The sequence below is a fragment of the Durio zibethinus genome, chromosome 4 (assembly GCF_047325235.1).
Source record: "Durio zibethinus cultivar Kanyao isolate XHJ-2024 chromosome 4, ASM4732523v1, whole genome shotgun sequence".
NCBI classification, from domain to species: Eukaryota; Viridiplantae; Streptophyta; class Magnoliopsida; order Malvales; family Malvaceae; genus Durio; species Durio zibethinus.
The window spans coordinates 12,871,080-12,895,505 of NC_143165.1; the positions used below are offsets into that span (position 1 = coordinate 12,871,080).

Consider the following 24,426-nt stretch of genomic DNA (forward strand, 5'->3'; position numbering starts at 1 on the left):
TCACATTGACTTAATCCCAACATTACATGTTAACATTTCCTTCCAAGTAAGCATTACTTGAGATCAAGGGTCATGAATGGCTTAATCACATTGGAAAATGTCACCCTTGACCCTAGCATCAGGCAAGAAGGGCACACCCCTTCTTCCAAGAATGGGTAGCCAAACAAACTTTGAAGGATTTATGGGTCCTACTACAAGCTGGAGTGGGTCTATATTTATTCTATCATCCGTGGTTATTTAGCAAATTTTTTTCCTGTTTTGCTTTACAAGATTTTGTTTTTGTTTTTTTTTTTTGGTCAAATCATGCTAGTAATCCTTGTATTATACAAAAATTTCAAATTTAACCCCTTTACTTTAATTCATAAAAATTTAATTTTTTTTATAAATGATGTCAATTGATCACTATTAAAATCGATGATGTGGATTTTGATCCGTTAACGTGTATGTTGGACCAAGCTTATGTGGCTGGGTAAAAGGATTCATGATGCACAGTGTAAAAAGTAATGCCATGTAGCTAAAAAAAATTTTTTTTACATAATATGTCTAACGAAAAATAAAACTTTTCTCTTAACAAAAAACTTCACAATTGTAAATCACAATTTAACAAAAAACAAACCCAAATCCCTAACCCCATTTCCTAACATATTGAAATCCCAAATCCCTAAACCCATAACACTATCAAACCCTAAGCTAACACTCTAAGAGTTATCACTTGTAAACTAGGAAAGTTTTGATGACATCGACTAAAATGAGAAAGGTTTCGAAAGTTGGATATTGTTCGAATGTATGTCATCTTTTATATTTGGGATTGGGTATCATTGGGGTAATAAAATTACTACTTTAAAAAGTGATTTGATTTACAACATAAAAAAAAAAAAAATTATTATCGTGTGAAAGTACTTTTCAATATTATTTTTAATTAATTTACTTTGAAAAAAATTTTAGTAACATTGCCCTAAGAAAATAACCAATAAAAATTTTCAAGAATTGATTTTTCTAATCACTTATTTAAAAAAAGTTTTTTTTTTTACAATTGAATAAATATTTATTGATTAAAAAAACATAATGAATTTATTTAATAATTTTTAGAAATTATTTTAATCAAAATTAATTTTTATTTTGTAATTTTTTTTATAAAATAACGTTTAACTATTTTATGAATTATTGATTCAATAAATATTTAATTTTTTTCTAAGTTTATTTTGGATATTTTGTACTTTATGATTTTTTTCATGTAGTACAAAACACAATGATTTAAGATTAGTAGTAATTTATAATATTACATTAAATATGATAATCTAAAATCACTAATGATCAAATTACCTTGATCTTATCATATGATGATTAGATTACTACAATAATCTTAAAAATGATACCAAATGTTACCTTATTACTTTAAATTACACTTGCTTAACTGGAAACAATTTTGAAATTTTTAAGTTACTTTTGCTCAATTGAAAAAAAAAAATTGAATTCAGTTATTTGATACTCAAATATTTGGATTTATTGAATGAATCAAATTCGAATATTTTAATATTTGGTTGAAATAAATAATCTCATCAAGTTTTTTTTTTTTAATTTTAATATATATTTTTATTATTTGAATTTACAATTTAGTATCTTAATATATTTAAAGGTTATTTACAAATAATCGAACTTGAAGTCAAAATATGAAAATAAAGCTTATGTTTTACTTATTAAACGAATTTAAATAATTCAATTTTTATTCTTAATCGAGCTCAAATTAAAAAAAAATAAATAAATGATCAACTCAAGTTTCGAAGATCAAGTTTAAAGTTGATACGACTTCGGAATGTTTTTTTATGTTGAATTTGGGTTTGAGTTAAAAAAATTTTATACTGGAATTTGGGTTTGCGTTTGGGGTTGGCGGACTTACCTTAGAATATTCAAGCTCTCTTAAATTGAAAGTTTTGAGACATTTAGTAAGCAAAATTAGGGAGTAATTTTGTTTTTAATAAAAGAGGTGAATATGTGCAAAAAGAATTACCATTAGAAGTGAATGAATAAGATATTATTATACAAAACTTGGATCTTATTGACATTCTCTGTTTTACAAATTGATCATACATTTTGCAAAGGCTACACTCTCAGGAAGTTTAAATGATGCACATAACATATATTTTCCAGGTGCAACAAGCCGTACCCTACGCATATCGACATTAACCGCAACCTCTTGCAAGGCGATTCGGATCCGCTGCATTAAGAGAGGAACATGAAAATAAATATGAAATAAAAGGAACACAAAAAGAGAAACAGCATCCCTATATTCCATCTAAATGAACACATATTATGAGGTTTTGGCACCAGACCTCATGAAAGTCGAACTCAGGATCTCGAGCCTTAGAAAATCCATAAACATGAATCATTGGGAAGTTGAATTCTTTATCTCTAGGTTGTCCTCTGTATACTCCCCTGAATGCATCTGTTCATCAAGGCCGAAATATAAAAATAGATTAAATTTTTGCATGATATCACCTTGATCATTTCAGCAAATTGTGAGACCAATAGCTGCTATCGGCCACCATGATTTAAGAATGTTCATCGAAGACTTTAACAATTACTTTTAGTGAACATGAACATTATTTGTCAGCTAAGAAACATCACCTAATACTGTTTCAGACTAGAGTTGAACATGTTAAAACTTGAATCGTAGTTCAGTCATGATTTCCAAAGTCTATGCCGATTGCCTTCATATAACCAATGTAAGCAATCCTATTTGCAATTTCCTAGAATAAGAACTATCACCAAGGTGTTGGTCTTTAACATCCAACCGGAGGAATGTTAACAAAAGCATATGACAAACAAGAAGATATAATTAAATAGCATAAGTAGTTCACTGACTATGAAATACCCTTTAAAGACATCCATAATTACTCAGGAAAAGAAAAAGTGAGTGAAAAAAATAAATAAATAAAACCTCCAGCCATTGGAAGATGACTACTTACCTAGAAATTCTGCAGCATCATTTGGCAAATTCATAACTACGTGTGTTATGGAATGAGCTTTCTCACTAGAAAACATAGCGTTGATGAACCTTCTTCCATCCATGTTAAAGACCTAGATGGTGACATAAAATATCCTCAGTATGTGGAATATAATTCCATTCACAAGAAAATCAAACATTAAAAACTGCAAAGCGATATGCAAAACATTACCCCACTTAGGGCAGCATCAACGATAACCATTCTTTTAAATTACTTTTTTATATATATATTTTATTCAGACATAGTCTCTAAACCATGTCTGCTAGAAGTTTAGAGTCAGGGAAGTGTTGTCCATCAAGACAAAGTTAAAGAACTACATGCAGCACATTGATATTCTTTCAGTTCACTAAATCATCTATCACAACTTTACTCGTATGAATGACTGAATCATACCTTAATCTTCCTCTCCAGTTTGTTAAGGACACTGTTTCTTTCAAGATACTCAACCGCAAAAGGGTTCAAATCATTAGCATAAACGCGTTTTACTAACTTAGCAGCAGATACAGCAATTGGACCAACCCCAGAGAATACATCACCTGTCAATTAGAAAAGGTAAGAGTGGAGATATGTAAGCATCTTGATATGAATATTTATAAAAATTCCTAACTAGTACAAAATTTATGGAAATCAAAGAGCCTTATGGTGATTATAACAACAATTATCTGTATCAAGATGAAAACATACAGATGACGTCATTGCGATTGAAGGAACTCAGAAGCCTCTGTCTCTCAGTTGCCAGCCGTGAATTCCAATACCTGCATAAAAGAGGCAAACTGGAAAATGAATACCCTCGTAATGCAAGTGTTCTCTGCTATATGGTCCCTGCATCTTCTTTAGACATGATTTGACATTACTCTTCACTTGGAAAACAAACATTATGAAGTCTAAGTTAATTATCTTATTGCTTGAATGATAGCAGCACATACACTGTTGCTAAATCAACATGAAATCGCAGTCCATTCTCAACTACTGTAGTCACCAAGGAGCAATTCCCGGCTAAAACCTCAAGCGGCATTGTTCTGTAGTCATTATGAATGGCATCAATCTTATTTACAACTGTATGTATTTTTGGCTTGTTTTTGTCCAGAACCACCTGATAAAGTGGAAAACAACCATCTCCTGTCAGAAGAAAATTGATGAGTTCACTCTCAAAGTTGTAGACCTACATCTTCACTATGGTAAAATTATTACTAATTTCTATAATGAGCACCTTTGCTATAACATTCTTGTATGGTATATGTTCATCTCTCAGGTTCAAGTGCGCAATATGACCGACTGTCTCAAAGGCTGAAGGGATAATTGTGCCCTCTGGTAACAGGGCCTCCAAGATCTGCAATCACTGCATAAGTTTTAAAGTCCCCATTGACGTTGATAAAAAGAAAAAACTAACCTACTCTCTATGTTTCCCCTTAAGTCTCTTTCCTCTTAGCCAGTTAGTTCTCATTGATTGGGCAAGTAAGAAGAAATCTTCACTTTTGTGGTCCTCATGTAACATAATAGCATATACAGAATTTTCATGAAATAGTCGATAAGTGATGATAATTACACAATGCTACATAATTCCAAAATCTTGTTTCCTCATTCATTTGCAAATTAAATGTTCTTCCATATCATTACCTATCAAGCTGCCATCCCAGCTTCTAAACTTTTTTATTACAATGACATTACAAGTAGAGTAACTCCAGATTCCTATAAATTTGTGTCGAGAGACAGTAGTAGAATTTGATGTTATGATATCTCTCATAGATTGAAGCATACAGAGATAGAATGGAAAAAAGAACAGAGGTAGGAATGGTGGAAAAAAGACATAACGACACAAACTTCAACAATTACTTAAATGAATTCTAGACAACTAGGAAAAAGACCTCATTGTTGTCATAAACAATAGCAAGTACAGGCTCAAAATAACAAATAAAAAAAGAATCTGAGTAAAAGATAGAAGAATGAACTTCATCCATTTGCACCAAATATAAACCCAATTATAATACTTTTGCGTTATATACCTCATTCATCTGCCAATAATCATAAAACAGAGTCAGCTTGCACCTCACAAGCTCTATAGTTGATGCTCTATTCTCCCTGGTTTCTTCAACCAATACAGCCTGAAAAAAAGGATGGGATTTTAGATATGTACAAACCGAAAAATCTATCATAATAGAAATCCTACCATAGATACAGCATCAAAATTACATATCCTGAGGGATAAAATGGAAAGGAAGAGCAATGCATTAGCATAAAAATTAACAAGAGAGAGAAGAGAGCACCAACTCTTCCAACAAATCTCAATGGTGCAACAACTCCATGTTTCTATTCTTTTATAATACATTAAAATCAATTCCATACACATCATCAGCACATCATAACATCATAATATAAGCAAAACTCTACATAAATCACTACATCAAAATGAAACAAGCTTCAATGAAAATAACAAAACAAGTTTTGGAAAAAAAGAATATCCAAACTACTACCTTAATTGCTTGAGGCAGCTCCTCCAATCCTTTATCCCCATACCTCTCATCCAAAAGCAACAATCTTGTTGAACCCTTCCATTTCCTCCCCCCTTTAAACTCCTCTCCTAACAACCCTTTCATTTCCTCCTCACCTCCTTCTCCTTCCTCCTCCAAAACTTCCACAATGGAAAACTCTTTCCTCTCATTTCCTTTCCTTCCCTCATCCCATTTCTTTTCCTTCCTTTTCTTCTTCCCCGGCCTCGAAATCTTAGCCAAATTCTTAAACTTTACAAACCCCCTATAGTTAAACTCCTTCACCAACTTCTCCCTATACAAAACCAAAGATTCAATCTCTCCATCCCCCTCCTCCTCCTCATCGTTCTCTTCGCCATCTTTTCTTTTATCAAAAAGGGTCATCATTTCTTCTTCGATTTCGTCTCCTGGAACCCTGGCAATGTTCTTAACTCTTGGCCAGTTCAAGAGGTGACCCCTGAGACGGTTCTCAAGGGCAAAACAGTCATTTGCAGGGACACGGAGGGCTGCCAGATGAAAAATTCTAGTGAATCGCTGTTCATCAAAGGAGTTTTCCTCTTCTTCTTCTGATTGATGGGTAATTTGAGTTTGGGTCTGAAACGGGGTTTTGGGTGGGACTTTGCCTTTATGAAGAGAAGGGCCGTAAGAGAAAGTTTGGGTTTGGTTGGAAGAGAAGAGAGAAAGAAATGAGGGTTTGGGAAGAGAGAAAGAGGAGAGTTTGGGGGAGAAGATTGAGAAAGGAAGAAAAGAGCTTGGTTTGAGATGGAGAAGCTTTGTGGCCACCATTTTTAGTGAAGTAAAGATTGGTGTTTTTGCCAATTTTGGTTGATATATTGGACAAGGGGTTAAAGGAGGGCTTAAGGTTTTCTCTTTTTTCTTTTAATAAAAGTTTGGAGTGAGGAAAAGTTATTCAATATAGCAGATTTTAGAGGATTGATATTGAATTTATTACAGATAAAATATATAATTAATCAATCATGTGTGTTTTTAAAATATCATTTAATTAATAATTTTTAATTTAATTATTTAAGTTGAAAAAAAAATTTTATATCACTCAACCGTTAATCTTGAATAATTTTTAAAATATTGTAGTACACATAACATCATCGTGTCTTATGTAATACTTTTATGTCATCCCACTCATGTGATATATTGATAGCTAATATGAAAAATGATGTGATAATATTACATTATATTTTATAATTGATATAACAGTATTATGTTAAAATGCTTTCAAATATTATATTTAAATAATTAAAAAAAACCTTAAATTTAAGTGATTAAATTGAAATAATTAATAACTAAGTAATTATTTTTAAAATATAATAATAAGTGAGTGATTAATTATATATTTTATCCATTTATAAATCATTAAAGACTACAAATTAAAAAAATCCTCTTCATTATTTAAAAATGAATGAAAGTTCATCTAAAAATGATAAATGCACTTTCAAGTAAATCTTTAATAAATATTTGTCCAAATGATTTTTATTTTTTTATACTTAATTTAAAATTATTAAATTTTAATCTATATTTATTACCTTTAGATAAAGCAAAAAAACACTTTTACTAATTTTTAAATAGTGAAAAAAATCCTTCGTCTAGATAAAAATTTAGATCTTACAAGTAAATTATTCCAAAATTAAAAACTCAACCAAGCCGTTGTCATAGGATTTAAGGCCTTTGCCTTTCTTTTTGGCTTTGATTTTTTTTTAGTGAAGTAGACTTGTTTGATAGCTCTTATAGGAAAAGCAACCAAATGTTCACAACTATAATAAACTAATTAAGACAGCAATACATGCCAAAATCTTCAAATAAGGCTATCAAGCTGTTACATCTCAAATCTAAAAGATTTAGGACATAATAACTACATATATTTATGAGATAAATAAGACAAATTTCTTAATAAAAATCATTGTCACAAAAAAAAAAATCATACTAAATTGAATTTAAAAACCTCAAAATATCTTTAAATTGTACCTCCAAAATAATACTTTACATAGCCTCAATTCTCTCCCATTCAAAACGATACATGATCTGTAGATAATGCTATCAAGCTGTTCTCAAATTTATAACATTGTGTATATATTTGTACAATTTCCCATTTACATATCCTGAAATAATAGCTCTAATACTTGATTGGTCAGATAACTATAGATTACAAATCAAAAACCTGATCTTCAGTATACAAAAAAGCTGCAAAATGTATTGAAAAAAAATGGGTTTCTGATACTTTTTGCTGATCTTTCTTATTTATCGTTGTTTCAGAGTTTCAGTAAGGGAAACGATTTCGACTATGATCCCTTTCCAGCAATCCTTCCATGATAATCTTCTTCTTGTTGTAAATCTCTGTATCAGTCTCAGGAGAATCACGATGATGATCAACTGCAATATTTTCTGATCGAACATGTTTGATAGATCGACAGGTGAAAAAGAGCCATGTTGAAGTACAAAATATTGCACAAATCTTACCCCAAATCACCAAAACCAATAGGCTGACAAGACATATACCAACGTTGAAGCCAGAGCAATACTTTCTTGGAACATTGGTTTCGACACTTTGGGATACACAAGGCCTTGAATTACAAGACAATGATGACGATGAACACCTTGATGTTGTTGCTGTTATTGTTGCTGCTGTTGTTGATGATAATGATGAATTCGTTGACGTAGATGAAAATGTAGAAGTACTTCTTGTGGAGTGATTATCTTCACAGGGTGGATTATTATTCATTGATGGAATGTTTTTTGTTGATTTCGATTTCGATTTAGGTTTGGAATGTTTTATATTGTTGTAAGCCCGGTGGAGCTTTTGTCCCAATTTTTTGTTTCGAACTTTCTTCATCTGTGTCAATGGAAAATATAATAGAAATCAACAATCGGTTTCATTAAAATTTTATTAGTAAATTTCATTGATGATCTATCAATAATTCTACCAATAAAATTTCATCGTGTTAAACTAAATTTGATAGTGATTTTCATGAACTTAATTGTAAAATTAATTAATAAAACAATTTAAGACGTCATAGAGCAATATTGACTTACAAAACAAAATAGTTAAATTTCAACTATAATGTTGAAATCAATGATGCACACATAGATTGAATTTTCAAGAAAGAACATAATTGGATAGTTTGATCAAATAAAAAAACAAAAATTAAATAATTAATAATTAAAAGAACCAAAGCTCATAGTACTAATAATTTGTTTAAACCTAAAAGGAACATAGTATATATCATCAATTATCATTGTTGTAAAAAAAAAAAAAGAAAAAACTAAAATAGAAGAAAATATAAAACAAAAATTATTTTAAAACGAAATTAATAGAATTAAGTTCATTCGGTTGGTTAATTCGATTAAATCTGAATTATTACTATAATTAAATGCATGGTTTTAAGTGATATAGGCATCAAATAAAATTTTATTTAGTTATTTTTTATTTTCTGGTTTTATTAATGATCAAAATAACTAAAATAAAAAAACAATGACATGAAAAAAAAGTAGGGAAAATAACTAACCAGGGAAGTTTCGAAGAGGACGGCTTTGAAATAACGAGAGAAACCCCAACGACCAAGTTTGTTTTTCCGACCAAAAAAGCCGACAACATCTTCGTCTTTAGCAACCGGACTCATGTTCAACGCCGGCGAAACAACCGGTTCGACACCTTCCGACCGCTCTGATCCTTCACCAACCACCGAACCGTTTTCCAAAACAACAACTGAATCAAAACACATGCAAAAACTACTGCTCCTCTTCTTACTTATTGGTTTTTTCATTTTCTTTTTTTGGAAACGTTGTTTTAAGTTCATGCAATGTTTTTAGAAAACAAAAACAAAAGTTGGTTTCTAAAGGTTTGTGGATATAGCGAAGATTTAGGGGTGAAGTGTTTGTTTGCAGAGAAAGTTTCGGAGAACTTGAGAAAACGAGAGAAAAGTTGGTTTTTTGGGGGGTGGTTTTAATGGGAGAAGAAGTGACGATTTTGCTTCTTTATAGGAAACGTTAAGAAGAGAAAAAAAATTGGTTTTTAAAGTGTGTTATTATAAGTCTAATAAATTAATTAATTCATAATTAATTGTTATAATTCATATCTATAGAGTTACTAATTGTTTTTTAAAAATAAAATTTTGATATGATAAAAAATAATAATTTTAATTTATTATCTTTATTTTATTTTATTTGTGTTTGTCCAAAGAGGGGACAAGAAAAAAAGGTTTTTTATTTTTTATTTTTTTTTGTAATATCTAATAATTTAAAGCAAAGGCTCTCATTTATTATTTGACATAATTAAGTAATTAACTGACTTTGACTTGGACTAAACAAGAATCCATGAACTTTGACTTCAAATGTGAAAACTTTTACCCTTTACAAAAAATAAATTTTAATGCAAAGAAAATGTAGTAATATTTCTATAACTGAAATGGAGGTGTTTTAGGGCCAAAAACTAGTCATAAGAATAAATATTTTATGTGGAAATTTTGCCCTTAAATTATTGAGAGTGACATATTTTTAAAATGATTCATGAACCATCGGACTAAACTCGGATTTTATGGCTATAGGTGTAAAAAATTCAATCCTTGTGAATAAAAATCTTAACATACATTATAATCTTAATATAACTCATATCATGCCCAAATTATCTTTGAATCGACTATCCATTACTTTTTTATTCATTAATTTTGTGCATGTGTATCATTAAAAATTTACCCTAATTAAGTTATTAAATTATGATATAGGCAATAGATTTTGTTCCTAATATTATGTACTACTTGTTTTGGAATTCCATGCTTGAAAATGATTGGCATGATTGATTAAGATTTGTACAATATTAAAGATAAAAAATTATCTCATCCAACGTTAATGGAATTTAAAATTTTCATCAGGATTAAAGGATTCCATTAATGAATTGTGCAAAATTTGATACAAGAGAAATTCTATTATTGTCCGTTTTTTTGGTACAAGGGAAGTCGAAACCTAAAAGGATCGGAAAAAGAAAAGAGAATTGCAAGCGCTAGGAATTGACGTCCAGTATAGTAGGAATCCACTTCCGAAGGAAAATATGAATCATTTAAGCTAAGCTCTATGTTCGCTATCACTTCCCTTTGATTTCAACTATTAATCCTGTCAAAAAAGTATAAGTAACCCAGGTCCTTGGGTGGATTGATAGAAGCACCAACCTTATTATCATTGAAAATGACCCATCTACCATCTTTGAGGATGTGAGCAACATAATGGCCACACTGAGTAGAGGTTCCGATGTGACTCACTATTCCAAAGGGCCGATATCCTGCATTATGAAAACAGCATTATGAAAACATTACAACAGGTTTTAATGAAATAAGAGTTTCCGAAAATCAGATGACCATTATGCACAACCAGATAACCAAGACGCAAGAGACTCACTCCCTCCTCCATCAGGCAGTCCGGCGTTGGATGGAGTAGGCACACTGCTGCTTGATGTAGTAGTAGTAATATCCATATCCGACGAAACCGAGGCATTGGGATTGTTAAATATCCTTGCTTTTTCAACGTCACCACCCTGTAAAAATGTACATGCCCCGCATTTGTGAATTTCCAACATTTAAGGAAACAGATTATGAAACCACATGATTCAAATCCTCAAAAAAAATAAAAAGCTGTAAAGAATTTACCGATGCCTTCAATGCCTTTCAAGCTATTTCTTCTTGAAAACCAAATGAAATCAAAGTATCAACTGCTGATTGGTCAATAGATGCCTCAGCACCTTGTGCCCCATGGGAGATCGGAGCATCTATATCTGTAAAGATATATCAATGATTATCATTTGGATATGATACTATACGTCTATGTCAATCCTTGCAGAAAGATTCAAGATTATACTTATAATGCTAAATTCTGAATACCTGGATCATCCATGTGTGAAAGCAACCAGTTCATTGCCTCTTCTACACAGGCATTTAAAGTATTTATGGCAGTTTTCTGACAATGAAGCTGGTTAAACCCCATCGAGACAAGCTGGGCAACAATTTCTTCTTTGGCCACAGGTTGACTTGATTCTGCCTCACCCTCAGGAGCTATGCAGTACAAAAACAGGTGCCAAGAAAAAATTTTACAAAATCAATAATTCTCCTCTATTATATCAACTTCCCAATTAACATTATCACTATCATTATGATTAATGGGATTCATTAGTTCACATACCAACCTCTGGCAACAGTTCCTCTCCAGGTTGAAGGCCTTTGCTGTGCATATGTATCTATGATGTCAGGAACATCTATGTAGACATCTAAATGGACAATATGCATGATGAATATCACCTTGAAAGTAACAGGCAAAGTGCAACATAAGTAACGAAGCCATGAGAAAGTACCAAGCTTTTTTGACACCCAGCCTGCCTCGATGACAAACTTCCTCATGTGCAATACCAAATAATCAGGGAATGAAGTTAATCCAGCAGTCCTGTACTGTGAAATACAAAGGAGAAACAATAAGCTTCTGAACACTATAAGATATTAATAAAAGAAAACTCTAGTCCTGTAGTGTAAAATTCTGAACACTATATGGTTATCTTTTTTTATTGGAAACTATATGCTTATCTGGACCTTCTAAAATAATATACATTAACTAAGGGCCAACCGACACCATGAAACAACACAAATCTTACTTGATAGCTGTTGTCTTAGCCTTCTATGCAGAGCTATAAAATACAGGTATCTCCTCTGGAGCTGAAAAGTTTGCTAAGCATGCTTCTAGAGACACCCTTGGACATACAATTTCATCACTGGATCTGTAAAACAAGGCATTCTGAGAAAAAAGTCTATGGAAGGCTAAAAGTATCACATAAAACTACTGGAACTTACACATCCTTCCCTTCTGAAATCTTTTCAGCTTTGATTTTTTGAAATGTTTCCAACTCTTCTGAATTCTCAAAGAATAAATCATTAGAATGTTAACTTTTTGAATACATGAAAATAAGTATAAATGAAATAAACACACTAACATAAGTATACATATATAAAATCAAAACTTACCTCTATCAGTAGCTTCATGCAGTGGAATATTCAAAGAAAGAATGTAGTCAAGCCTTTTATTATAAGCAACCTTCACAGATGAATATAAGATGCGCTCTTCAACACCAAACTTAAAACTGCTTGAGGGATCCAATTCAGGTTTCACAGCATTAGAATGTTCAACTTGGTCAAGAAAATGAAGGAAGAACTCCAAGGCATCCTACAGAATAATTCAAGTATCCATATGAGACAGTGATGGCTACATGTAGAGAACATCATGCCCCCCAAGACACACTCATGCTGTGCAATGAGAGAATTAACACACAGAAGCCCAGATTGCAATGATGTATATGGTTGGTTAGTCACATTGCTCTATCTACAATAAGAACTAAAAGAACCATTTTCATATGGAATCTAAAACTAAGTCACATTCTTTATGGAATCTTAAAGAACCATTTTCATATGTACTGGAAAAGTGCAACATTCAAGTTAAAGCCAGAAACCAAATGATAATTTCTTAGCATAATTACTAAAATCGGCATACCCGTTGTCTCATGGTAGAAAACTCAGGATGGCTGGCTGCAATAATTGCTTTGAACATGTGAGGAAGGATCCCTTCCTGTTTCTAATATTTTCAGAATGTTGACAAATGAAAAGAGAAAAGAGAAGTTAAAAGGCAACTAGTAGGATCATTCATACATAGCATGTATAAATGATATTAAAATTACTTATAATTTATGACAAACAATTGTGTTAAGCATATCTGTGTTGCATGGCACAAATTCTATTGTTAAGCCTATGCCTAATCAGAAACTTCCAGGTTGCAAATATAATCATATCACAATAGACTTGGCAGTTCAAGGATATCATCTAAGAATCTCCAAGATCAGAACAAACTCAGCAGAGATATACAGTGGGAAGTTTACAGCATCTTTTACTGGGGGTGCAGCAGTTCCACCTTTCTGGAGGAATCGAAAATTAATCAACTAATTCATTAATCAGTAAAAACCCAACTGTACTAAGGCAAACAGATTGATATAGTCACTGTACCTCTGATGCAGGAACAGAATATTTACCAGAGAACAAACCATGTGCCAGTTTTGTTCTGTCACACAACCAGAAACAGATTCATTGGATTAGAAGAAGTAAGAGGCAAAGAATATGAAACTACTTATTAAATACACAGCAGAATAAAACAGGCAATGAAATATCAAATCAATAAACTCAACAACCACACACATAAAACAACAACAAATAACAATAAACTAAGCCTTGTATCCCATAACTCTGGGAACCACACACATCAATAAGAAGAAAAAGATTTGTATGTTATATAAAAAGATACATAAAGAACCATCAAGTAATCTTTGCCAAAAAATACAGCAATAAGCCCCATCATAACCACCAACATTAAGGACACTATTTTAACAAATAACATATCGAAAATGAGGAATTAATAACCATAAGAGTAGTAACTTACAACTGCCTATTCAGGTCTACAGTTGGATCAGCAGGGGCTGTCTCAAAAGCCATTTTTAAGCTTTGGTTCATAAAATATCTGATTGCATAATCAAAGCAGAAAAGGCAAGAAAGGAAAATAAGCATAGTAAATTCCTAATTTAAGATTAGTTAAATGTATGAACATTATAACTTACCATCTACAAAACAAATGTGTTGAAAACACCACTTACATGGTTGCTGCCATGTAGCAGCTGCATGAGAACAATTTTAGGTAATCAGAAACATCAAAACACCTATATTGTTACTGGTAGTCCTACATCACAATTAACATTACGTGTTTCCAAGATTCACAAGACCTGTATAACCTGGTCCAAAAATTGGTTCCACATCCTGTCCGCTTTCTTGAATTCTGTTCCAATCAAAGTTGGTATTCTGGTCAAGCTCCCTTTCAGCAGTTGTCATTTCAGTCTGGAAACAAGGAATGATTTTAATTTCTGATCAGACACTAAATCATTTATAAACACTACAATCCTCTTCTTATCTTTTCTTCTGGTAAGCTTTGAAACTTGCATTCCACAGTAACCATATCAGTCCTTCACCACTCGAGCTAATGTCGATCAAGATTTATACAGAATATGGTCATAGTCAAACTGTAATATTCGTTTATGGGCAACTCCAACCACGACAAAAGTTAAGGACTTTAAGGCTAACACAGTTCATTTTTAGCAAAAGTTATCATTCAAAATACAATAATTACATGAAAATATTTAGATTTATCAACATATCGTTAAAAGGGATTCTATGAAAGGGAAATGTGCATCAAACTTAAGGATTCCGAACCACTGCCAGAATGTAAGATCAAAATGAAATTGGTGGGATAATAAATACAAAGTTGCAATAGAAATTAATTGCATAATAAAATTGCAAACGCAACTACACTATCATGATGTACATGCATCTCAAAGACTTAAACAAGCAATAGGCAGCAAATAATAATCAACAGAAAAGCTAACCTTTTGCAATGATGAGAAATCTATACCAAAATATGCCAAATGTTGTGCTAGAGGTGGATCTGTAACACTATCATCCTCTGGGTAAGAAAAAACACATCTGAGCTGCCACAATAAGTTAGCCATGATCATCAAAGTGCATTTGAGTGCCAAAAAGCAGAGTTTTAATACAAAGATATTTAGGGCTAAAATCTCATGGGAAACAGAGAGCAGAAAGTGTTCATACCAATTGTGAATCAATAAGAACTTACTAAAATGACAACAGAAACAAACACACATTGACAATGAAATACAAGGAAGCATTACCTGCTGCTTCCAGATCAGCAGTAATGGTCCCAAGCTTTACAGCTAGAGGATAGCCAGTCTCCTTGTAGTGATCAATGGCATGGTTGTTACCACCAGTTCCATCCCAATTTCTCCTCCCACAGAGGATCATTCCATCAGTAAGATTTACCAGAGATTTTCTGTTTTATCACATTTAGCACATTTCCAACCAGATGGAGGAACAACAACACTGCCAATTTGCCGCAAAATCCATTGCATGTGCACTTATTTGCTTCTTATCAGCTGTCCAGGCTGCAACTTGCTCTTTCCTTTCAACTCCCTTAGCAATTAAAATAGCATCAACTGCCAACCTTACCTACAGTATTTGTATGGGGTAACCAAGCCAGTTTCTTGTCCAAGATGGAGAATTTGTTCTTTTAAATAAAAATTCTTTAAAAAATAAAAAATGAGACAATCAATACCTTCTCTGGAAACTCTACAGATGGAAAAGGAAGAGAAATATAATTAGGCAAAATGACTATGTTGAGAGTTTCTTCATATACTGGTTCATTGTTGTCAAATCCACCATCAATACCTATAAATCAACTACACAGGTTAATCTGTTTCACCACAACAGATGGTACTAAGGAAATATAATCATTCAGAAAACTTTTGAACTTTTCCAAAATTTGATTTTTATCAATTTGGAGTTCTCAAATGGTCCACATGCAGAGTCCTACAGGAATAAGACATGCAATAGTTCTAAACATGTTAGTAAACTGATAAATTTGTTCGACTTTTTTCCATTAACAGTTGCAATCACCATTTATGCTTTAACTCATTATCACAGAAATAAAAATACTGGCCTGCGAAGTGCATTGCCAAATGGTCTCAACCTACGCTGCTCAACTAAAAAGTGTCAGACATGAATATGTATTGAGATAGGTATTTTCAATGTTTTCCCTTATATTTAGAGCCCCAGGACACCATACCAAATGTCTATAATTTGAGGTCTCAGATAAGAATCTGACATGACTACATAAGAAAAAATTAAGTGCAAAATAAAGCAGGCGTTACTCTCAACTCCTTAAAATTCACTTCTTCACATGAAAAAAATGCCAGCAAGAACAAGAACAGGATACCATAATGCATCAAAAGCAGCAAATAATAACAATGCAGAATCAAATTAACCATAAGGATAACAACATTGTAAAACTAACAATAGCCAAAAGTGTGGGTTTCTTCGAAGGCCTATCTTCCGGAACCGACTTTTTCAATTGCTTAATATGCAGATACACAGGATTTCCAGTCTTCTCATAGTTCCAAACCACATAATCTTTCCCAAATGCGAGAAACGCATTCATATCAATATACAATCCTCCTTCTGACCTCTGCAAAAGTTCAACCACATTTGAGAGTTCTTATTAAATTTAAACAAACAAAACCTAAAAAAATTGATTAATAAAAGAAAGGGAAAAAGTTTAGTGAAAATTTGAGCTTTACTAACGGAAATGTGATTAAAAAAACTAGTTAAATTTTCTAGTAAACTTTCTCGAAAGCCAAACAATGGATAAGAAAGTTGAAACATAAAAGGTCAAAACACATAGCCTATCAACGTTAATGCTAGTCACCAGCAGCAATGCAGCAATTTCTCGAGAAACAAACATATAATTCTCAATAAAAAAAATTTTTAAAAGTACCGGAGAAACGAATGAGAGTCAGCATTCTTGTTTGTAGATACGATTGGTGGTTTCGGGGATCCGAACCCGAGAGAGATTGGATTGGAGCAGTTACATAGGGTTTATCTCCAATTTTTTGTGTTGAGAGCGAGAGATGAACGAAAACGAGTGTGCTTTTGAAATAAGTCTTCCCTGAATCAACTTCAAATATGGTTAGACTAAAAACTCTTTTGATTAAAATAAATTAAAAGTAATTTAAATTAAACCTGTCAATATAATTATAATATAAAAATAAAATATAAAAATAATATGACTTAAAATTTTAATAATAATTATATATAAATTTAATATAATAAAAAAATATTTTTTATATTTTTATATTAATATTAATATAAATTATAAAATATAATTTTTATATAAAATATGATATAAATATATAAATTTTAATAATTTACATAATAAACAATTCGAATATATAAATTTTATAGGTTTAATTTAAATTGAGTTTTTATTTTTATTTTTATTTTTTATTTTTTAATAAAATAAAAATATTTAAAATAAAAAATAAATGACAAAAATAGAAAACAAAACAAACACACGGTGCTTGGAGGGGCATAAAATATGTATTTTAAATGTATTTTACATTATTTAACATAAAATAAATATAATATAAATATATAAATTATCAAAATTAATTAATATAGTCCGGTTTAATCTATGACACTTCCATAAATTCTAACAAAAGCTTACAAGGCGAGCCGGGGATGAGGGAAAAAAAACCGAAAATATAAAAAATTAATTTAAAATTACAATGTTTAAAATAAGATTGAATATTAAATATATATTAAATTTAGATCAAATTTTAAATTAAAATATAAAAAAATTAAAAAAATTAATCGAATCAAATTATATATTTTTATTAATTTGATATATTTTTAAAATTTTTATAAAATAAAAATAATTATTTTATATATAAATCTATTAAAATATATTAAAAATTCTATTAAAATAATATATAAGAAATAAAATTTTTTTAAAAAAATTAAACTAAATTTAACTAATAAAATTTGATTTAGATTGGATTGATTTAAAAATATATATATATTAATTCAAATTTAAATCAAATTTTAAAAATTTATATTATGTATTATTCAAAAAAAAAAAATCTAATCCAATCTAATTCAAATTATTACCACTCTAAGGTCAAGTCATATTCTAAATAAAGAAATGGGCTTATTTTTTGAAACTACAAATTTTTTCTTGGCTCAAACCGAAATCAACTTAAAAGTAACAACATTAAAATGAAAAATTAATAATTTAAAATATAATATAATATGATATGATATAAAAATATATATAAAAGTGATATATTTTAAATTTTTAATAATAATTATAAATAAATTTGATAAAATTAAAAAATATATTTTATATTTTTATATTAATATAAATTGTAATATATAATTTTTTTATAAAATATAATATAAATATATCAATTTTAATATTTTATTATGTACATATACACATCGTCTTCCAAAAATAAAAACAACGCCACAATATTTTTTTTATATTACAACTGTAAGGGAATGGGGAAATTAATTACGTAAATTAAAATTTACAAATTTATAAATTTATTAAATATTAAATTTCGAATTTACGTCATTTCCTCCTCTGACAATTCAGTAGTAACGACTCAAATTAACAACTACTCCTTACTGTCCCTCACCAAACCAACCAATCAACTCTCTCACATTTCATTATTTAACTGACGTGTCACGCCCCATTCTCTTTTCCCTTAAACAAATCTAAACCGTGCGGCACTCAATCAAAAACTTTAGTTATGCGGGCCCCCACTCTGTCTTTTTTGTTCGTTGATGTCATTTCAGTTACAACGGACTAAAATTCACTACAACTGCTCCTTACTCTCCCAACCCAAGCCTACCAATCAACACTCTCACTTATAACCCTTCAGCTCCCGTGTCACGCCTCCATTCTCTTTTCCTTAAACAAATGCTAAACCCTGCCGCACCCAATCAATGACCGTCAGATATGGCCGGCCCGCCTCTTTCCTATTTCAAATGGTAAAACGACGACGGCGGCCATAATAATTATAACAAAAGCAAAAGCCGAAGCTTCCTTCGCTTTCTCTTTCTCTTTCATTTTTATTTTATTTTTATTGTTTCATTATTTATTTGCATTTAATTTACGCATTGTTCACGTTCGAACTGATCTGCGTTTCGAATTATTATAATACAAAAAAAAAAAATTCAAAGAAGAATTGTTGATTTTGCTTTGAATCTGAGCTTTGATTCCTACGGTTATCTTTCTCTACAGTACGCTACAGTTTTTTTTCTTCTTCAGGTAAAGCATCATCGGATTTTTTTTAAAAATTCGTTAATATTTATTTGTATATAAAACGACAATTTCCTGCTTTGGTTCTGTTTGGTTGATTTAAGTTAGGGAAAAGAAAGAAGAGGAAGCGTGGATTAGAAATTTCCTGCTCTTTGTTGTCATTATTGTTGTAATTTTTGCGTTTTTATGATTGAAGAGAGAAAATGTGAGGGAAAAACAGAGAAAGAGCTCATAATTTGAGATTTTTGAGCTTATTTTTGCTTTTTTTATCTATATTTTGATAGAGTAGAGAAAAAGCCAGGGAAAAAGGAAGAAAAATCGCAAATTTTAAGATTTTTATCTTATTCTTGTTCATTTTTTTAGTTGTTTTCGCATGATAAAGGAAAGAAAGTGAAGGAAAACAAAGAAAAAGCGTGCATTTTGACGATTTTCAGCTCATTTGCGTGTTCTCTTTAGCTTATTTGAGCTCATTCAGTATATGTTAGAGAGAAAACTGAGGGACAAAGAAAAGGAATTATGCATTTGATAATTTATGCTTGACTCTGTGTTGTGTTTTGTAACATAGAAGAATGGCATTGATTAACAAATTGTCGTTTTCCCCTTGGAAGGGATTGCTTGAATTGTCCTTGGAATCACAACTCATGGCTAGAGATATTCTTAGTTTTCTTTCTAGAAGTTCTTAGTGTTGTTTGTTGCTAACTACTAATGCATATAATTTGATTTGAAGAGATTACTGATTTTGAGAATATGTTCCATATGTAGTTTGGATCAATACATAGTGGGATCTTCTCCCTGTTTGATTAAATTCCTAAAATTGGTTGTTTCTCTTGTGAAATGAAACTGTCTTTATTTGATGCAATGCAATAAGAATAAAAATGCTTAGCTATCCCTGTTTTCAATTTTTCATGCAACTATTCCAAATTGTTGACTACAAATTTCTACCTATACCGAAAGAAGAAAGGATTTCATGGAGGGTTTGAATGGCATAAGTATTTTTTTTGTTAAATGGTTTTGTCCCCAAGTTTCTGTTTATTCTTTCAAAGGTTTATGTTGCTTAGATTCTGTTACACCTGCATAATGTTGATGCATGCGCATGATTGCTGTGAACTAATAGTAGTACTTGTCAGGAAAGTGGGTCCAATCTTATGTAATTGGGTTTGGACCAATTAAAGGTTGAGTCTTGATCCTTTTGTTTACATAAAGCTTTAGTTACTTAATAAAAAGATGTGGGGATTATTTTAAGATAAAAAGAAAGGTGGCATCATAAATCAAAAAAAGAAAAGAAAAAAAAAGAAGTCAGAAAAAAAAAAAAAAAAAAGGGAGAATGGAGAGTTAGTTAAACGGAAGTCGATTTATGATTCGATTGAGTTAAAATTTTGTCAGCAAGTTTATGATTTAGAATTTTACATTTTGAAAGGTAAAGATAAGGTTTGAAGCTCTCTAAGAATAAATATAGAGTATATTTGTTGAGTCATCTATTTGGTGAGATTTTTTTAATTTTTTTTTAGTTATTATTAGCTCTAACTTTAATTAGAGAAGAACTTTATGTATCCATTATTTAATAGTGGAGATTTTTTTTTGGTGGTTCATGGTTTTTTCCCTCTACACTGAAGGGTCTTCCACTTAAATTTTGGTGTGTTTTATTTTTTTTGCATTGTTGATTGTTGTTTATTACTGTGGGTTTATTGCAATATATTACTTTTATATTATTGTGTCTGTTGCTTTAAGCCCAACAAGTAATATCTGAGTAAGGGTTATTTTGAGATATCAATATAGAAGCAACTCAAGATAGACGTAAATTCTATTTGAGATCATGGAGGGTGATATAGTTTTGATGATAAAATTGACAGCATCAAATTATTTAATTTAAAAGCCTAAGATGGAAGATAATTTATATTGCAAAGATTTAAATAAGTTGGTATTAGATGATTTAATTAAACCAATAAATATGAAAGATGAAAGCTAAAAGAAGTTAGGTAGAAAAACTTTATCTATAATTAGAAATTGGGTTGATATCAGTGTGTTTCATCATGTAGCAAAGGAGATAGATGTCTACATTATTTGAAAAAAATTAATAGCATTGTATGAGAAAAAAACATGTATAAATAAAGTTATGCTTATTAAAAAGCTTACAACTTTACAATATAGAGATGGACGATCGATTATAGAGTATTTGAGTGATTTTTAAGATATATTTAATCGACTAACTACTATAGAGCTTAAGATGGATGATGAAATAAAGGCGTCATTTTTTTTTGGTTCATTGCTAGATAGTTAGAATACTCTAGTTGTGATTATTCTTAATTTAGCTCCTGATTACAATATAACATTGGCGATGATAAAGGATAATATACTTAATGAAGAAGCAAGGTGAAAAGATTCAAACCTTATGAATCAAGCTCTGATCATAGAAAAAATGGGTAGAAACATCGACAGAGGTTAGAACTTAAAAGATTGTAGTAAGTCTAAACATAGATCCAATTCTAGAAATAAAGTGAAGTATTTTTATTGTGATAAAAGTAGTTCATATAAAATGATACTGTAAAATTTTAAAGTAAAAGTGAAAAAATGAGAAAGGTAAGAGTTCAAATGATGATAATGTTACAACAGTGAATTCAGATAGCGATTCAATTACTTTGATTTGTACACATGATAATTGTAATTATGTTGATGATTCTAGTATTGAGTGAATTGTTGACATAGGAGTCGTATATCATTGTGTTCCTAAAAAGAAGTTGTTTACAACTTACAAAGTAAGAGACTTTTGTTGTATTAAAGATAAAAAACAAAAGTGTGTCACAGATTATTAGGATTTATGATATTATTGTACAAACTAGTATAGGTTACATGTTGACTTTGAGGGATGTCAAACACATTCTAGATATGAGAATTAACTTGCTTACTATTAATGTCTTTAATAAGGAAGGATATGAGAATTGACAAAAGAATGGATAATGAAAGTTTCTCAAAGGATCTATGGTAGTTGTAAGAGGAAAACAATGTTGTACAATGTACAAAACATGGATGCAATTGAATGGTAACCAAATAAATACCGTTGAGGATGCTGCTTTAGCAAACTTATAGCACAAGCACAAGATACTAGTAGACATGAATGAGAAAGGATTACAGATTTTGGTAAGACAATCTCTCATTTTTTTGATTAAAGGTATATCTCTCGATTTATGTGATCATTATTTGTTTGGTAAGCATCGTAGGTTTCTTTTCGTAAGAGTTTTAGAAAGAAAAAATAAATTGAAATTGATTTATTTTGACGTATGTGATCCTATTGAGATTGAGTCATTAGGTGGTAGTAATTATTTTATTACTTTTATTAATAATGCTTCACGTAAAATTTAGGTATATATATTAAAAAATAAAAGTCAGTATTATAGTATTTTAAAAAATTTTATACCATGGTGAAAAGGATGATAGGGCTACCTTTAAAGTGTATTCAAACTAATAATGATGAAAAATACACATCCAAAGATTTTGAAGAGTATTGTTCAAAGCATGGGATCAGGCATGAAATGACAAAACCTGAAATATTGTAGCATAATGGTGTAGCTGAAAGGATAAACCATACAATTGTGAAAAAAGTTAGATGTATGTTGAGAATGGTAAAATTACCAAAGCTATTCTAGGCTGAAACAATCAACATTACTTGTTATTTACTTAACAAATCACCATCAGTTGCTTTGGGCTTTAACATTCCAAAAAGAGTGTGGATAGGTAAAAATACTTCATACTCTCACTTGAAAGTTTTCGAGTGCAAAGCATTAATACATGTGCCAAAAAAGTAAAAGTCAAAACTTGACAATAAAGCCACATAGTGTGTGTTTGTAATAAATGGTGATGAAGAATTTGGCTACAAGGTATGAATCTAATAAAAAGAAAGATAATCAGAAGCAGAGATGTGATCTTCCATGAAAAAAAAACTATAACAGACCTTAAAAAAATGAAAAAACTATAAGGGTTACTGTTAAGTGTGATGTTTCTACATCGACAATGATTTCATAAGAAAAAGCTATAGATAGTGAAAATGAGCAAGAAATAGAACTTAGAGATATGAATGAGCCAGCCATAGTTAGTGATAAGCCAGATGTAATCAATTTTGAACAGAGAGAGCAATCCTCTTTACAATAGAGTGTTGAGTAGAAAGAGCTACTTTTAACATCAGATGGTGTAGAGTCTTAGTCTAAAAGATCTACTAAAAAGTACAGACCATCTATCAGGTATCCAAGTTAAAATTTTATTATAATTACCAATGAGAGAGAGCAAAAAAGCTTTCAAAATGTAGAGGTTATTATAGATAGAGAGCACTAGTTAAAAACAATGAAAAAAAAGATGGAGTGATTGTAAAAAAATAGTACATATGATCCTATTAAATTTTTGAAAAGGAAGAGGCCATTGAAGAATAAATGGGTGTTCAAGTTGAAAAACGATAATAACAAGTTAGTGAGGTACAAAGCTCGATTGGTGGTAAAAGAATTTTCTCATAAACTAGGCTTTGATTTTGATGAAATCTTTTTTTCAATTATGAAGATGAGTTCTATTCGAATGGTATTGGGATTAGCAGTTAGTTTGAATCTTGAGCTTGAGCAACTTGATGTAAAGATTGCATTCTTGCATGGTGACTTACAATAGGACATTTATATGAGTCAGCCTAAAAGTTTTGAAGTGAAAAGAAAATAGCACTTAGTTTGTAAATTGAAAAAAAATTTGTATGGCTTGAAACAAGCTTCATGATAGTGGTGTAAAAAGTTTGATTCTTTTATGGTGAGTCACAGTTATAAAAGAACGATAGCAGATCCTTGTATGCATGTTAAAAAAATTTCTAAGGGTAAATTTATTATTCTCTTATTATATGTTAATGATATATTAATTGTGGAATAAGATGTTAGTATGGTTCATAGGTTGAAAAAATAATTATTTAAGTCTTTTAACATAAAAGATTTAAGTCCAGTAAAGTAAATTCTCGGTATAGATATTATCCAGAATAGGAGAGCTAGAAAGCCATAGTTATCATAGGAAAAGTATATTTAACATGTGCTTAGTAGATTCATCATACAACATGCTAAATTAGTTAGCAGTCCACTTGCCAACCATTATTATCTAAGTAAAAAAATCTTATCCGATGATTAAAGAGGAGCAACTAGCTATGTTTATTATTCTTTATTCTTTTGTAA

General features: G+C 30.6%; 2 protein-coding genes and 1 pseudogene across 3 annotated transcripts; all 3 read right to left on the reverse strand.

The window, feature by feature from the left end:
* Positions 1-1,991: 1,991 nt before the first annotated feature.
* LOC111288614 (Met-10+ like family protein) lies at positions 1,992-6,368 on the reverse strand. The gene is made up of 9 exons (XM_022879574.2): positions 5,477-6,368; positions 5,009-5,107; positions 4,216-4,335; positions 3,932-4,098; positions 3,690-3,760; positions 3,399-3,541; positions 2,967-3,078; positions 2,331-2,443; positions 1,992-2,215 (listed from the first exon to the last, which is right to left on the reverse strand). The coding sequence occupies exons 1-9, from the start codon at positions 6,275-6,277 to the stop codon at positions 2,072-2,074; spliced, it is 1,770 nt and encodes a 589-aa protein (XP_022735309.2). The 5' UTR covers positions 6,278-6,368; the 3' UTR covers positions 1,992-2,071.
* Positions 6,369-7,553: 1,185 nt separating this feature from the next.
* LOC111288252 (uncharacterized) lies at positions 7,554-9,392 on the reverse strand. Its single transcript, XM_022879064.2, has 2 exons — positions 9,010-9,392; positions 7,554-8,336 (listed from the first exon to the last, which is right to left on the reverse strand). Exons 1-2 carry the CDS (start codon positions 9,298-9,300, stop codon positions 7,764-7,766), a joined length of 864 nt encoding a protein of 287 aa, XP_022734799.2. The 5' UTR covers positions 9,301-9,392; the 3' UTR covers positions 7,554-7,763.
* A 1,072-nt stretch (positions 9,393-10,464) lies between these two features.
* LOC111289153 (ubiquitin carboxyl-terminal hydrolase 14-like) lies at positions 10,465-17,017 on the reverse strand (annotated as a pseudogene). The gene is made up of 20 exons (XR_016341583.1): positions 16,913-17,017; positions 16,429-16,603; positions 15,695-15,807; positions 15,242-15,588; positions 14,952-15,048; positions 14,273-14,406; positions 14,133-14,189; positions 13,958-14,035; positions 13,528-13,582; positions 13,404-13,439; positions 13,022-13,102; positions 12,499-12,697; positions 12,328-12,385; positions 12,132-12,254; positions 11,838-11,926; positions 11,669-11,753; positions 11,371-11,541; positions 11,140-11,264; positions 10,892-11,027; positions 10,465-10,775 (listed from the first exon to the last, which is right to left on the reverse strand). The product of XR_016341583.1 is annotated as a ubiquitin carboxyl-terminal hydrolase 14-like (transcript).
* Between the last annotated feature and the right edge of the window lie 7,409 nt (positions 17,018-24,426).

Bases quoted from the DNA above. Each gene is read 5' to 3' on its own strand.
- LOC111288614 (XM_022879574.2), bottom strand. From the start codon at position 6,277: ATGGTGGCCACAAAGCTTCTCCATCTCAAACCAAGCTCTTTTCTTCCT. The intron at 3,761-3,931 runs GTATGTGCTGCT...TCTTTTATGCAG, and splicing joins CATGTTGATTTAGCAACAGT to GTATTGGAATTCACGGCTGG. The intron at 2,216-2,330 runs GTCTGGTGCCAA...CTCTTAATGCAG, and splicing joins CTGAGTTCGACTTTCATGAG to CGGATCCGAATCGCCTTGCA.
- LOC111288252 (XM_022879064.2), bottom strand. From the start codon at position 9,300: ATGAACTTAAAACAACGTTTCCAAAAAAAGAAAATGAAAAAACCAATA. The intron at 8,337-9,009 runs GTTAGTTATTTT...CCATTGACACAG, and splicing joins TCCTCTTCGAAACTTCCCTG to ATGAAGAAAGTTCGAAACAA.